Consider the following 15,725-nt stretch of genomic DNA (forward strand, 5'->3'; position numbering starts at 1 on the left):
AAAAGTACATTTGTATTTGTGCCTGTAATGTTTATTTATTTATTATTATTGTCAGCTAATAAAACCTATGCTTCAGGGACCATATTCATATTACATCTAAGGCTAAATGTAGCACTTGACTGTTTGAGTTAGATGGTGATTAACACTGAACAGAAGAAGTCTCCCCATCTGTAAATGTCATTGGCTGTTGAAGTCTTGTGTTTCTTATAATAAATTGACATACTGATAACACTGAACCTTATATAATGCTCTTAATTACATGTCGATGCATACTGTATGCATTAGTGAGTGTGGTGGTGCTTATGGGGTATGGTCACTTATTCATTATTTGAATGGATTCAAATTCAAGACATTGATTGCATGAGATTAAGTTTGTAAATGATAGCCTGTGCCCTTTTGTAGTGTGTAAATATACTATTTATCATCAAACTGTGATAACTGTAACTAAATTGAGTATATATACGTCTGCCAAATGTTGCCAGACCTCAAAAATTCCTGCCCCCTTCTCGCCACCCCATCAATATTTTTCTAGATCCGCCCCTGGTCTTGTGCCACCACTGTAGGGGTCTCATGTACAGCAGGCCAAGAGGTATCACGTTGGACGCAGCTGCCATCAGACCCAACAATCTCTGAAATTGTTTGACAGTGAGTGACTGGCCTTCTTTGACTCTCTTGACTGAGATGAGGATCGACTCGATACGAGCAGGGGACAAGACGTGCTTGCAGTTTGGTCTAATCCCATACTACGCCTAGATAGGTGGTTTTCTGAACCGAAGAAAGTACACTCTTCTTGGCATTCAGTCTCAAACCCAGCTCCCCCATATGTTCGAGAACAACATCTCGGTGTCAAGCCGCAACCTGCTCTGACTGAGCTAAAATCAACCAATCGTCGATATAATTGAGAATGCGGATGCCCTGCATGCGCAGAGAAACCAGAGCCGCATCTACACATTTCGCGAACGTGCAGGTTGAGAGTGCAAGGCCGAAAGGAAGTACTCGATATTGGTAAGCTTCGCCCCTGAAAGCGAACCTCAGAAACTTCTTGTGCTGTGGAAGGATGGATATGTGGAAATATGCATCTTTGAGATCTATTTTGACAAACCAGACCTCGGATCTTTTTTGAGCTGCAACATGCATGATCCTGCATTTTGAACTTCAGTTTCATAACTGATCGATTTAAGACCCGCAGATCTATGATCGGATGCAACCCCCCATCCTTCTTTGGAACTATGAAATACTGACTTTAGAACCCGGACTCCCTGTCTTGAGGAGGGACCACCTCGATGGCCTCCTCTACTAATAGGGTTTTCACTCATTGTTCCATAACCAGAGCCTGCTCAGGGCCGACTAACATCGGAGTAACCCCGCTGAGTCTTGGTGGTGGAGAGCCGAACTGAATATGGTATATAAACTATTTTTTTGTGGACTTCAGCACCTCTTTCAACACCATCATCCCAGACACCATTTAGAATAAACTCACACAGCTCTCTGTACCCTCTGTAAGGGAAACAGGTCAATTTAGCTCAAAGGGAATCATTTAAGATTTTAAAGGGAATTTGAGGAGAATCACTGTTTCATGGCTGATCACTGAGGTAAAGTTGTAGTTGAAAGGGGGTTTTCCCAATGTCGCTGATTGGCTGGAAGTTCAGTAGTCGCTGAAGTGACGTCTTGGAAAGCCCGCGGTTGGGCGTTGGCTGAAGACGCGGAGTTATGTGGACAGGGTATAATTTTGGACATGATTCCTATAACAAGAATATGATACATTTGGCAAATAACTGATGGTCAGGACTGTTTCAAGCTAACAGATTCAAACACGTACATACGAAACATGAATATGTATCCTTATATTACATATCAAACCTAAAAATACATTTCTAAATATTTCTCTACCAGTCAAAACATTTATTCCCTTTGCTCAGAACTGATGCCTGTGTATCAACAAAAAATCTAATCCAGATAAATATCAGAGAATCAATACAGGAATGTCCAGTCATGGAGACTCAACACGTCTGAATGAGTACTACACAGAGCTCTACATCACAGAAGGAGGCAGTGGAGAGGTCAATAATGAACATGAGGTGAGACAGATTGAGACAGTGTCCAGGAGACCAGAGACACCAATCAACTGCAATGACATATTTAAACCCTCATCCGAACAAGACAAACCCAGAAGAACTGTGCTGACTAAAGGAGTTGCTGGAATCTCTGTGCAAAAGTTCATTCTGGACTGGGCTGAAGGAACGGAAAATCAGGATGTTCATTTCATATTTCCACTTCCTTTCAGGGAACTGAATTTGATACATAAAAAGCTCTGTCTTGTGGATCTTCTAAACCACCTTCACCCAGAAACCAAAGAAATTAAATCTGCAGATTATGATGTCTACAAAGTCATATTCATATTTGATGGTCTGGATGAGACTCGACTACATCTAGATTTCTAGATTACATCTAGAGCTTGTCTGATGTGACAGAATCAGCCTCAGTGGATGTGCTGCTGACCAACGAAGGGAAATCTACTTCCTTCTGCTCTCCTCTGGATCACCTCTTGACCAGCAGCAGCCAATCAGATCCCTCCTGAGTGTATCCACCAGGTCACAGAGGTACGAGAATTCAACAACCCTCAGAAGGAGGAATAATTCAAGAAGAGAATTAATGATCAGAGTATGGCTGATAGAATCATCACACACATCTGATCATCGAGAAGTCTGTACATCATGTGCCACATCCCAGTCTTCTGCTGGATTTCAGATGCTGTTCTGGAGAGGAAGATGGGTGAAGCAGAGAGTGCAGATATTCCCAAGACTCTCACACAAATGTTCGCACACTTCATAAACTTTCAAACCAAACTGAAGACACAAAATGATAGGAAATATGAAATAGATCCTCATCAGGCTAGAAAGACTATTCTGTCTCTAGGAAATCTGGCTTTTGAACAGCTGGAAAAAGGGAACCGGATCTTCTCTGAGGAGGACCTGAAAGAGTGTGACATGGATGTCAGAGAACTGTTAGTGTACTCAGGAGTTTGTACCCAGATCTTCAGAGAGGAGTTTGGAGTGCAGCTGGGGAAGGTGTTCAGCTTTGTCCATCTGAGTGTTCCAGAGTTTTTGGCTGCTTTATTCAAGCTGATGTCCTTTTCTGAACAAAACACTGGACTGAGGAATGTGTTCAGGTTACCAATGACCAGTTTACTGAAGCGATACGTGGACAAGGCCTTACAGAGTAAGAATGGACACTGGGACCTTTTTCTCAGATTCCTTCTAGGTCTCTCACTAGAGCCTAATCAGACTCTCTTACATGGCCTCCTGAAAAAGACAGTAAGCAGCTCTCAGGAAACAGCTGCATACATCAAACAGAAGATCAGGGAGAATCACTCTCCAGAGAAATCCATCAACCTGTTCCACTGTCTGAATGAACTGAATGATCGTTCACTAGAGCAGGAAGTTCAAACATACAGTACTTGAGCAGAACAGTTGTCTGTCGTCTCTCTGGAGTCAAACTGTCTGCTTCTCAGTGGTCAGCTCTGGTATTTGTGCTGTTGAACTCAGAAGAAGATCTGGATGAGTTTATTCTGACTAAATATGATCCTTGTGATCAAAGCATCCAGAAAGGCAGAGTCAGTATTGTCTTTGTTTTATTGACTGTATTTTATACAATAGGCCTGTGTTTCTCTAAACTGTTTCTTTATATTGAGTTATCTTTTATTTGACATACTCAGTTGAAATCATAGAACACTTTACTAATGACCTGATGAGCTGAATCAACTGTGTCAGATAAGAGAGATTAATCCGAATTGTGTCTCAATTATGCATCATGGATATGACATTTGCAGTCAAAATTTCAAATATAAATTCTCATAGAATCTGTCTTTATTACCAGTATGTTGAACCATCTGTTTATATTTTATATATATATATATATATATATATATATATATATATATATATATATATATATATATATAAAGTAGTATGTGTCTTTGGAAAGTAAATAATGTGTCACTCAACACTCCATTACATCACAGACTAGAAAGTGAGACTGATTTATGGTATTATGAATGTCTGTTGCTTTTCCTCAAACACACAAAGGGTGACTTCAGACTCCACACTTTGAATTTTAGGTTGGTCACAATTGTTACAGCTGGTCAAGGAAACAAACACACAAATTCTAACAAGCAGGTAAATTTATTAAGGCAACTGAGGAGAAGCTTCCAACATAGGAGAATCAAAAATGAAGTGATCAAAGGAAGCAGAGAAAACAGTCTTATCTGAGCTAAAGCTTCTAATCCTTTCATTGATGGCAGATGTTACTGTTCTAATTTACTTTATTTTAAAAGTAATTAGTTACATTACTCGTTACATAGCTTTTGTCTCTATGAAATTTATGGAATACCATCATACAGGCTCCTAAAAAAGTGCTCTGTGAATGTTGATGCTTTGATAACAAATGTTATTTTTAACTAAAGCAAGCGGCTGCTGCGTGCATAATTTGGCAGAATGTTAGCAAAGAGCGCTGCATTTATAACCTCTAAAAGACATCTCAGTTCATTGCAATCTCACAAAACTCTCTTATAACACAATCAACATATGCATAATTAGGTCTCTAATCCAATGGCACTTGACTTGACAGTGTGTGTGCTACTGTACATCCTTTTTACAATCCCTAGATTGTAAAACACTGCATTCTGTCAGCAATGTCTACAATGTTACTAAAATGTAATCAAATTACAATAACGTGCTACTAAGTAACGTTAGTTACTGTGCGTTACTAACCAACACTTCTCATGTTAAAATGCAATAAATATGCAACAATGTGCTGAAAGCACTCTGGAAAAGTGTTTGTATGCAATCTATATTTCTTACAAGATGGAAATGGGTTTTAAAATGAGACTCTGTTGTTCATCTGACTCAGAGACACTAATGAATCAGGATAAACTGTAAATCCAGCATGGACAGGTTCAGTGAATGTGGTTTTGAATGTGTGTAAGTGTGTGAGTGTGTGTGTGTCAGAGACACTGTAGAAGGACAAAATGCCAGCTGACCAATCCAGATACACTCCTATTTTATTAGAGGAGGGCAAAGGGATAGGAATGTCCGTGGTCTTATTATTGTTCCAAAAAGTATACAATTTATCACAAAAGAAAAGACTCCAGGACATTTCATTGCGTCCAAACCGACAGTCACTCCCTTCTTTCCTGTTGATTCCCTTATATGTCACTGCTATATGACCTGAGCCTTCCCATTCAGCCTCCCAGTAACAGCGTCCTGCCAGACTCTCAACACACAGCACCTGTTCATAAAGCTTAAATCTGTCTTGGTGGTCAGGATATGGCTGATGATCTTTTCCACACTTTATTTCTTTTTTATCTTCAGACAGGATGAGTTGAGTATGTGCTGTGTTTGGATTCAGTGTGAGATCACAGGCATCTGGACATAAAGACAGCAAATTATAATAACAGTGTCATTTTTTAGCCTAGTGTGTGCATGTGTGTACGTGGGATGTGTGTGTCATAACTTGTATATGTCTGCATGTGAGATGAGGTTCATTAGAATATGAATGACATCACCACCAACAAGTATGTGTTTGTCTTACATTTTCTTAGTCCTGGTCTGACCCTGAAATGTCCTCCATGGTCCAAACTAAATGGAGACAAACACAAAAAATAACAAATGATCAATAGAATGATAACTGAAATGAAATAGTTTTACTATTTTGTTAAGTAGTGGCACCGTATCACAGTCTTCTGTCTTTCTGTCTTTGTCTTTCTGAGAGCACATGGCTTGTGTTGTGTTTATTTGGTGCTCTCTCCTTTCCTTTTATGACCCCGCCCACCTTGTCACCTCATTACTGTTTAGTTGCTCCACCTGTGTTTCTCCCTTGCTCCCTGACTCATTATCTTATTCACTCTGTACACCTGTTGCATCCACTCACTCTGTACACCTGTGCACATAATCACTCACACAGCTGTTCCCTCTTTGTTCATGAGTATATAGTTTTGTCTCACCCACCACTCTGCCTGGCTATATTGTAATGTCTATGTGGAATACCTGTGTTTCTCGTGCTTGTGTTCCGGCTTGTCCCTGTGATTCGTTTTGGTTTTGTTTTTGCCGTGTTGGCCTTTTAGTTCTCGTTTGTTCTTGTTATAATGAAGTGTCTCTTCCCTGCACTTGGACCCAGATCTTGTTATTTTACACGGCACCGTTTCTACCGCGCCGTGACAGAATATAGCCACCAAATATGGGTCCAGCAGGGAGATTCCTCGACATCTACCAAGGAGAGCGATGCATCGAGGATTATGTTTGGGAGTTCATGGGGGCGGCTCGGCTGTCAGCGACAGAGAGGACCTGTCTAATGGTTTTCTTCTGGGGAGGACTAGCCGAGCCCTTCAAGTCCCTTATGCCATTCTGGCACCCCGACGAGATGCTGGAGGATTACATCAACCTGGCTCTGCAGTTGAGCGGCTCAGCTGTTAGGGTGGAATTAGCTGCAGAGCCGGCTCAAGGTTCTCCCGAGGCGACAGTCCAGAACCAGGAAGCATGACCATATTAGCCCGGTCCTGTCCACACTGCATTGGCTCCCTATCAAACATCGTATAGATTTTAAAATATTGCTTTACTTATACTATTACTTATAAAGCCCTGAATGGTTTAGCACCTCAGTATTTGAATGAGCTCCTTTTACATTATACTCCTCTACGTCCGCTACGTTCTCAAAACTCAGGCAATTTGACAATACCTAGAATATCAATCAACTGCGGGCGGCAGATCCTTTTCCTATTTGGCGCCTAAACTCTGGAATAACCTACCTAACATTGTTCGGGAGGCAGAGACACTCTTGCAGTTTAAATCTAACATACTAATATGCTTTTAATATCCAAATCCGCTAAAGGATTTTTAGGCTGCATTAATTAGGTAAACCGGAAACACTTCACATAACACCCTATGTACTTGCTACATAATTAGAAGAATGGAATCTACGCTAATATTTGTCTGTTTCTCTCTTGTTCCGAGGTCACCGTGGCCACCAGATCCAGTCTGTATTCAGATCAGAGGGTCACTGCAGCCGCCCGGATCCAGTACGTATCCAGAGCAGATGGTGGATCAGCACCTAGAAAGGACCTCTACTGCCCAGAAAGACAGCGGAGACCAGGACAACTAGAGCCCCAGATACAGACCCCCTGTAAAGACCTTGTCTCAGAGGACCACCAGGACAAGACCACAGGAAACAGATGATTCTTCTCCACAATCTGACTTTGCTGCAGCCTGGAATTGAACTACGGGTTTCGTCTGGTCAGAGGAGAACTGGCCCCCCAACTGAGCCTGGTTTCTCCCAAGGTTTCTTTCTCCATTATATCACCGATGGAGTTTCGGTTCCTTGCCGCTGTCGCCTCTGGCTTGCTTAGTTGGGGTCACTTCATCTACAATCGATATCATTGACTTGATTGCAAATAAATGCACAGACACTATTTAACTGAACAGAGATGACATCACTGAATTCAATGATAAACTGCCTTAACTATCATTTTGCATTATTGAGACACTGTTTTCCAAATGAATGTTGTTCAGTGCTTTGACGCAATGTTTTTTGTTTAAAGCACTATATAAATAAAGGTGATTGATTGACAGTCCAGGAGTCAGCAGCGGCCTCGTCGGCTGCACCCAGTGCCTCACACCTGTTCCTGGAGCGTCACGGGCTGATGCGCTGCATGCGGAATTCACAGTGGATGTCGGTGCGAGCAGCGTGGTCGGCTCGCAGGACTCACAAGGTGGTGGAGCCTGCTGATGTTCCTTCTGAGGCAGTGGGGCTGACTGCTAGCCTTCACAAAGCCGCAGATTCCACTCAGGATTGCCCCGAGGAGGCGGTGTCCGCTCAGGATTGCCCCGAGGAGGCGGTGTCCGCTCACGATGTCCCTGAGGCGGCCCAGAGTCGAGTCAGGTTCTTGGTGACCCCCCAGAGTCGAGTCAGGTTCTTGGTGACCCCCCAGAGTCGAGTCAGGTTCTTGGTGACCCCCCAGAGTCGAGTCAGGTCCCAGTGAACTCTCCAGAGTCGAGTCAAGTGTTTGTGGACCCTCCAGAGTCAGGACTAGTCAGCGATTACCTTTCAAAGTCAAGGCTAGTTACCGCTGACCTTCAAGAGTCAGGGCTATTCACCGCTGACTTTCCAGAGTCAGGTCTAGTCCCTGATGACCTTCCTGAGCCAGGGCTAGGTACCATGGACTTTCCAGAGACAAGGCTAGTCACCATTGATCTTCAAGGACTGAGTCAAGTCACTGGTGATCTTAAAGGACAGAGTCAAGTCACTGGTGATCTTCAAGGACTGAGTCAAGTCACCGGTGATCTTCATGAACAAAGGCAAGTCACCACTGATCTTCATGAGCAAAAACAAATCACCAATGATCTTCATGTACAAATACAAGTCACCAATGATCTTCATGTACAAATGCAATTCACCAACAATCTTCATGAGCAGTGTCGGGTCAGCACCGATCTTCTGGAGTCCAGTATGTACACCATGGGATTGCCAGATTGTCATCCTCCCGTTGGTCCTCACACGGTGGTCTTCTGCTCCGCCCTGGGGGGCTTCCGCCCTGACCACACAGATGTGGTGGTCTTCTGCTCCGCCCTGGGGGGCATCCACCCTGACCACACTGTTGTGGTGGTCTTCTGCTCCGCCCTGGGGGGCGTCCGTCCCGACCACACCGTTATGGTAGTCTTCTGCACCGTCCTCGTGGGGCGTCACTTGATGTCCTTCTTGGACTTGTGTATTTGTGTTTATTTTTTGTTGTTCTGCGGTCTGTGTCTTTCTTTCTGTTTCCTCCTATGGACCTGGCCCTCCGTCCCTTCCCCTGATCCTCTGCCGGTCCACCTCCCTCCTTGGTTTCTTGTCTGTGTCTCTTGTCTCTGTTTCCCTATTTTATCTGGTCCTCTTGTCTCTGTTTTACCATTTTATCTGGCCCTCCATCCCTCCCCCTTATCCACCTCCATAGGCCTCCCTCCGTGATTTATTATAGTCTGGAATCCACTCCTTAAGGGAGGGGTTCTGTCACAGTCTTCTGTCTTTGTCTTTCTGTGAGCACATGGCTTGTGTTGTGTTTATTTGGTGCCATGTGCGCTCTCCTTTCCTCTTCTGACCCCGCCCACCTTGTCACCTCATTACTGTTTAGTTGCTCAACCTGTGTTTCTCCCTTGCTCCCTGACTCATTACCTTATTCACTCTGTACACCTGTTGCATCCACTCACTCTGTACACCTGTGCACATAATCACTCACACAGCTGTTCCCTCTTTGTTCACGAGTATATAGTTTCGTCTCACCCACCACTCTGCCTGGCTATATGGTAATATCTATGTGGATTACCTGTGTTTCTCGTGCTCGTGTTCCGGCTTGTCCCTGTGATTCTTTTTGGTTTTGTTTTTGCCGTGTTGGCCTTTTTAGTTCTCGTTTGTTCTTGTTATAATAAAGTGTCTCTTTCCTGCACTTGGACCCAGATCTTGTTCTTTTACACGGCGCCATTTCTACCGCGCCCTGACACACCGTTAAAATGAGTGATCAAAAAAAAACAAAACATTTTTAAACATTTCTCTTATTAAAAAAATCTGTTTTTAATTTCAATTTTGGCACAATCCATTTGATGTAGAGTGTTGTGGTAATTCATAAATATTCTGAGATGTTGATGGGAAATGCAAAAAAACTATCACTTTATCATATACAATATATCAGTGGATGGCAATCATTGCTGTCTCTGTGACGCTCTTTTATCCTCCATAATCAATCACATCTGTGACAAAAATATTAGGAAGTCTAAACCCAGCATTAGATTACCCTTGTCACACTTGCACACACATGTTTATTACTGCGAAGTCAATTAAAACATGAAACTCCATAGAAATTAACATGAAGTGACATGCTCGATGTATTTGGTAATAATTTAATTAGGCATTTCATCTAAGTTGTCATGATTCACATTCGTTCAAACTTTTTTTTAATCAACCAAGATTAATATTATTTAAGAATCTACTGTAAAACCAGATAATACTTTTACTGATGAACATACTTAAGTATCTGCAGTTTGTGGTCTGGATCCTGCAGTTTGTGTTTGAGCAGCTGGACTCCTGATTGCCCTGGGTGATTATAGCTCAGATCCAGCTCTCTCAGGTGTGAGGGGTTAGAACTCAGAGCTGAAGACAAATAACCACAGCCTTCCTCTGTCACCATACAGCCTGACAACCTACAGACACACACATTCAGATAATCTACAGACATATTATCTACAAACACACATCAACATTAGGACCGAGTTACTATACATTACCCTTAATACCTCAGTATTTGGAGCTGACAGTTGGGACTCTTCAGTCCATCAGAGAGCAGCTTCACTCCTGAATCTTGTAAGTCATTGTTACTCAGATACAGCTCTCTCAGGGCAGAGTTTGAGGATAGTAGGGATAATGACACAATTTCACAATCCTGAGCAGTGAGATTACAGTCAGCAAGACTGAAGAAGAGAAAAATGCATGATAAATAAATACTTATCTTTCTACAACTAATATTTGACTAATATCAGATTCACTATAATCTGAAAATAGACACAAGATGTATTAATCGGCACAAAACTGTAATTCCTTTCATAAGGAATTTTGATTAAAGGTGTCATATGATGTGAGTTTTTTTTTTTTTGGAGTATCACAAGCTCTTGGTGCATAAAGATCTGTAAAGTTGCAAAGACTAAAGTCTCAAATCCAAAGAGATTTTATTTATAAAAAGGTAAGAATCAACCACTTCTACCTAAAACGGCTCATTCTAACATGTCACGTTTACATCACGATGTGGGGAAATTTACATAATGTTCTTAAATGTTCTTTCAAAAAAGGCGGCGTAACTTTTATTCTTACTGCTGCTTCTGACTCACATTTAAGTAAGTAAGTACATTTTCATATGTAATGTATTTGCCACTGACGATTGAAATGCCAGTTTTGAGCAGTGTAGAGAACAGCTTGTTGCTTGCCATTTCTCCGATCACAAATACATACATGTTTTTATTTTTATGCAGCGCGATGTGCAACACAACTTTTTTTTGCAATTATAATCAGTAATTATGTCCCCACTGGATACAACAAATGCTTTATTTGTAATGGGTTTTATTGGTTTTGTCTCAGCATGCCGGCGTCCTGACATTTTATCCTACCTGTCAGGAACACATTACATTACAGTTTTAAGGGGCGTAACATTTCCTTTACACGCTTGAGGTATTCGGCCAATATCAACACCGGATAGCTGGCCAATCGGAGCACACCTCACTTATCAGAACAGCGAGCTTTGTTAAAATTGGTGAGTGTCAGAAAGGTGAGGCATAGAGGGAAAACAATAATGTACAGTATGTGAAGTATTTTTGCTTTAAATCACATAAACATTGCATTACACCAAATACACAAAGTAGTGTTCTTTTTAGAATCATATGACCCATTCAATACATGATTAACCCTTTCGAGTCGATAAATGTGTATATGTGTTATGAGTTATTTTCTCCTGATAAACCCGAAATGAACTTAAATTACACTTTCAGTTTTGATCGTACAGATAAGAGCAATACATCAATCGAATCTCTAAAAGGTCTACTTTTTTATATAAAGAAATAACAACAAAACGTTGTGCATTTATAAAATAAAGATAACAAACAAGGTGTGTTGTCAGCAGCCTTTGTCTGCGGTGATCATTATTTAGACACGCATCAATAAAATGAACTGTAACTCAGTGAATACTCAATGTAGAGACATGAGAGAGATATCTATAGAAAGCTTGACATGTCTATGTCCGTTTTTCACGTCTCTCTTCATTATCTTCTAATGTGACCACACCCTGAACGCTGAACGCGCTATTCAGATTATAATGTTTAATTGAAGCGCGCTGCTTGAATATGCCCACACAACAGAAGAAAATGCAGGGAGACTGTTCAAGTGTTTTTTATTTACTGTTTGCTTCGCGATGAGAGGAAGAAGACATAATTCACCCCAAAAAGATGTGATGTGGATTACCTCAGGGTTTGAGATTTGGATTTCCTCAGACATCATAAACATGAGTAAGTCTCTTTTTATTTATTTATATACTTATACTAGTTTTCACAAACCGTGTAAACATTTTACTAGTTAGACCTTTTCCAAACTATAATTCCTGACTTTCAAGTTTCAATAACAATATACACTACTATACCAGTGGTTCCCAAACCTATCTCTCTCATGTCTCTACGTTGAGTATTCACTGAGTTACAGTTCATTTTATTGATGCGTGTCTAAATAATGATCACCGCAGACAAAGGCTGCAGACAACCCATCTTGTTTGTTATCTTTATTTTATAAATGCACAACGTTTTGTTGTTATTTCTGTATACAAAAGTACCCCCAACATTGCACGTTTTCTTTGTCTCCCTAATTAAACACACCTGATTCAACTCATCAGCTCATTTTCACATGTGTTTGACGGGAGACAAAGAAAATGTGCAGTGTTGGGGGTTCTCCAGGACAGGTTTGGGAACCACCGGACTATACTTTACAAAAGCTTGATGTGAATAATATAAATGTAACAAATAAATGGAGCTGTAACCACTGTACCAAGCAATCCTGTTCTTTCAATTTATCCCCGAAAAAAATATCTCAGCTTTTTTCAATATTATTAATAATAATAATGATGATAATTTTTTTGTAGAAAATCAGATTGTTAAAAGAATTTCTGAAGGATTGTGTGACTGTAGCAATGATGCAAAAAAATTCAGCTTTGAAAGTCAGCTTTGATTGTTCTTAATAAACTGTTTAACTGCACTCGCATGTGAATATTAAACTATGTTGTGGGATAATTAAATATATTCTAAATAAACTCCAAACATAAAAGTATATACATTTATTTTGTTCTAACATTCTTTCATGTAGCTCTTCCCTGTCAGTCACAAACCTGACTTAAACGCTTATTATGCATCTCATTATGCAGGCCTTTGTCTTCCAAGGTGTAATTCCAATGATATTCATGATAGTTGACGCCTACTCGCATATGACTTTTACAAACATGAAGTGTCTTAGAAAATTTTAATCAATATATTGTTTTCTGAGACGGATTAAACAAGATGATTTTCACATAATTTAGAAAGAAAAATTCTAGGCTTTTTCTTAAAAGTCCCGGGAACCAATGTTCTCTATAGTGTGGCGAGCCAGCTAACCAGGGATTAGTGTCGTCCAGGAAACAGCGCTCACACTGCAATCACTTGGGAGTACATGGTGATCACCAACACCTGAACCTCATCAGCAGAACAACTTTTAAGCAGAGGGAAAGGAGAGGAAGTTGAGCTTCGACTCCAGAATGAGATTAACGCTGTGTTCTGGCTCTCTTTCAGATTCAGGTGTCTGAGGAACAGTACATCACACAGCAACCACGGGTACTTTTTGCTGCACAACCAGGACTCCTGCACCAGAGCACTGCACAGTCTACTTGCACCCATTGCTCAATAAACCACCTCTCTGGGGACTTTATTGCATTACTGTTGTCCGTGTGATCACTCTCTCCACCACAATGTGTTTTATGGCCTTATTCAAGTGATTTAAAATTTTTAACATTGTTATATACAACCACCCATTTTTTTTTTCTCTCAAAATCACAATCATGTACATACGTGCTGCTCACATATTATTATAGCCAAGTTCGTGCTGATTACAGTGATATTAGACTTTAGTCATTAGATGTTTATAAGTAACTGAAAAAAAGCACAAATGTCAGGGCATGACAAAACTTCTCCAGGACCCAAAAATACCCTTAGACCTCTAAACACTTACAGAGCTTTTCTGCAGTGAATCACAGCTGGTATCAGTCTTCTTCTCCCCTCATTTGATGTGTTATATTTCTTAAGGTCCAGCTCATCCAACACCTCTTCTGATAACTGAAGCATGTAGGCGATTGTTGAGCAGTGAGAAGGAGATAGTTTCTTCTCTGAGTGTTTGTCTGATTTCACAAACTCCTGAATCTCTCTGGACAGAGTCTGATTTTTCACTTCCAGCAGACAGAGGAACAGATTGATGGATCTTTCAGTGGAGAGTCCATGTCCATCTTTAATCTTCTCTTTAATGTACTGTGTGATTTCTCTGATGCTCTCTGAGCTGTTCTCTGTTTGTGTCAGTAGATCCTGTAAGAGTCTCTGATTGGATTCCAGAGAGATGCCCAGCAGGAACCGCAGGAACAGATCCAGACATCCATTCTCAATCTCAATGGCTTTGTCCACTACTCTTTCATGGAGTTTGTGCAGTGAATCAAAACATGCTAGTGTAGTGCTACTTATGTGGTAGTAAAACACATGGAAAGCAGCAAGAAACTCCTGAACACTCAGATGAATAAAGCTGTAGACTTTCCTCTGATGAATCACAGATTCCTGCTTAAAGATCTCAGTGCAAATCCCAGAATACACTGAGACGTCAGTGACATCTATGGCGCTCTCAATCAGGTCCTCCTCATAGAACATCACATTGCCCTTCATCAGCTGTTTGAAAGCCACTTCAGCAAGTTTCACAATCACTTCTCTGTTGGACTGCAGGAGTATATCTGAATCTCTCTCTTTATACTTCTGCTTCCTAGTGTTGATCTGAATCAGCAGGAAGTGGATGTACATTTCAGTCAGAGTTTGAGGGATTTCTGCTCTCAGATCTTCTTCCAGGAGCTTCTGAAGCACAGTGGATGAGATCCAGCAGAAGACAGGGATGTGGCACATGATGTGGAGGCTTCTTGCTCTTCTGATGTGTGAGATGATTCTGCTGGCTTGATGCTCATCACTGATTCTCTTCCTGAAATATTCCTCCTTCTGAGGCTCAGTGAATCCCTGAATCTCTGTCAGACGGTGGATGTATTCGGAGGGGATCTGATTGGCTGCTGCTGGTCTGGAGGTGATCCAGATGAGAGCAGAGGGAAGCAGCTCTCCTTTGATGAGGCTTGACATCAATACACCCACTGATGAAGTCTCAGTCACATCACAAACTTTCTGAGGGTCTGAAAACCTCAGTGTGATTCTGCTTTCATCCAGACCATCAAAGATGAACACAACTTTACACTCCTCATAAATCTGTGAGTCCAGATCTTGAAGTTCAGGATGAAAGTCCAGCAGAAGTCTGTGAAGACTGTACTCATGATCTCGGATCAAGTTCAGCTCTCGAAATGGAAGCACAAACATGAAATCTACATCCTGATTGGCTTTTCCCTCGGCCCAGTCCAGAATGAACTTCTGCACAGAGACGGTTTTTCCGATTCCAGCGATGCCTTTAGTAAGAACAGTCTTGATCTGCTTTTTCTCCTCATATCCTGCTTCAGCGAAGGCTTTAAAGATGTAATTGCAGTAGATTGGAGTGTTTTGTGAGTGATTTGTTCTGGCTGTTTTCTCCATCTGTAAAACCTCATGTTCTTCATTCACTCCTTCTCTCTCTCCCTCTATGATGTAGAGCTGTGTGTAGATCCTGTTCAGGAGGGTTTCATTCTCTTGGAGTTTGCTTCCTTCAAATAATTTTTCATACCTTTTTTTCATGTTGATTTTGTGCTGGTCTTTGACTGTCTTCTGGTCTCCAGTCTCTAGTAGTTGTGTCTGCAGGATTTCGTTACTTCTTTTCTCTCTGATTTGAGTCTGATAATGGTATGTAGAGGATGGAAAATATCGGCTTGGCTCATATATCTCTTTCCTGTTTAAATAATATAAAAGTAATAAAATAACAAT

The 15,725-nt window shown here is 41.2% G+C and overlaps 1 protein-coding gene and 1 long non-coding RNA gene across 7 annotated transcripts in view; one reads left to right on the plus strand and one right to left on the minus strand.

Moving 5' to 3' along the window:
- Positions 1 to 4,162: 4,162 nt before the first annotated feature.
- Positions 4,163 to 15,725, minus strand: part of LOC127943304 (NACHT, LRR and PYD domains-containing protein 3) — a 42,000-nt gene continuing 30,437 nt past the window's right edge. For 5 of the 6 annotated variants that reach the window (XM_052539660.1, XM_052539654.1, XM_052539658.1 and 2 more), the window contains 5 exons: positions 13,810 to 15,690; positions 10,317 to 10,490; positions 10,050 to 10,223; positions 5,590 to 5,636; positions 4,163 to 5,423 (listed from right to left, as the gene is read on the minus strand). In XM_052539660.1, the coding sequence (XP_052395620.1) occupies positions 4,876 to 5,423; positions 5,590 to 5,636; positions 10,050 to 10,223; positions 10,317 to 10,490; positions 13,810 to 15,690 (2,824 nt within the window). In that variant the 3' untranslated portion in view covers positions 4,163 to 4,875. Of the gene's footprint in view, positions 5,424 to 5,589; positions 5,637 to 6,163; positions 6,576 to 10,049; positions 10,224 to 10,316; positions 10,491 to 13,809; positions 15,691 to 15,725 lie in introns of those variants that run through there. The other variant, XM_052539661.1, reaches the window with a different exon arrangement.
- LOC127943341 (uncharacterized) overlaps positions 4,462 to 15,725 on the plus strand; it is a 32,373-nt gene continuing 21,109 nt past the window's right edge. The window contains exon 1 of the long non-coding RNA XR_008149627.1: positions 4,462 to 4,595. This is a non-coding gene — a long non-coding RNA (uncharacterized LOC127943341). The remainder of the gene's footprint in view (positions 4,596 to 15,725) is intronic.

Source organism: Carassius gibelio, chromosome A22 (genome assembly GCF_023724105.1).
Source record: "Carassius gibelio isolate Cgi1373 ecotype wild population from Czech Republic chromosome A22, carGib1.2-hapl.c, whole genome shotgun sequence".
NCBI lineage: Eukaryota > Metazoa > Chordata > Actinopteri > Cypriniformes > Cyprinidae > Carassius > Carassius gibelio.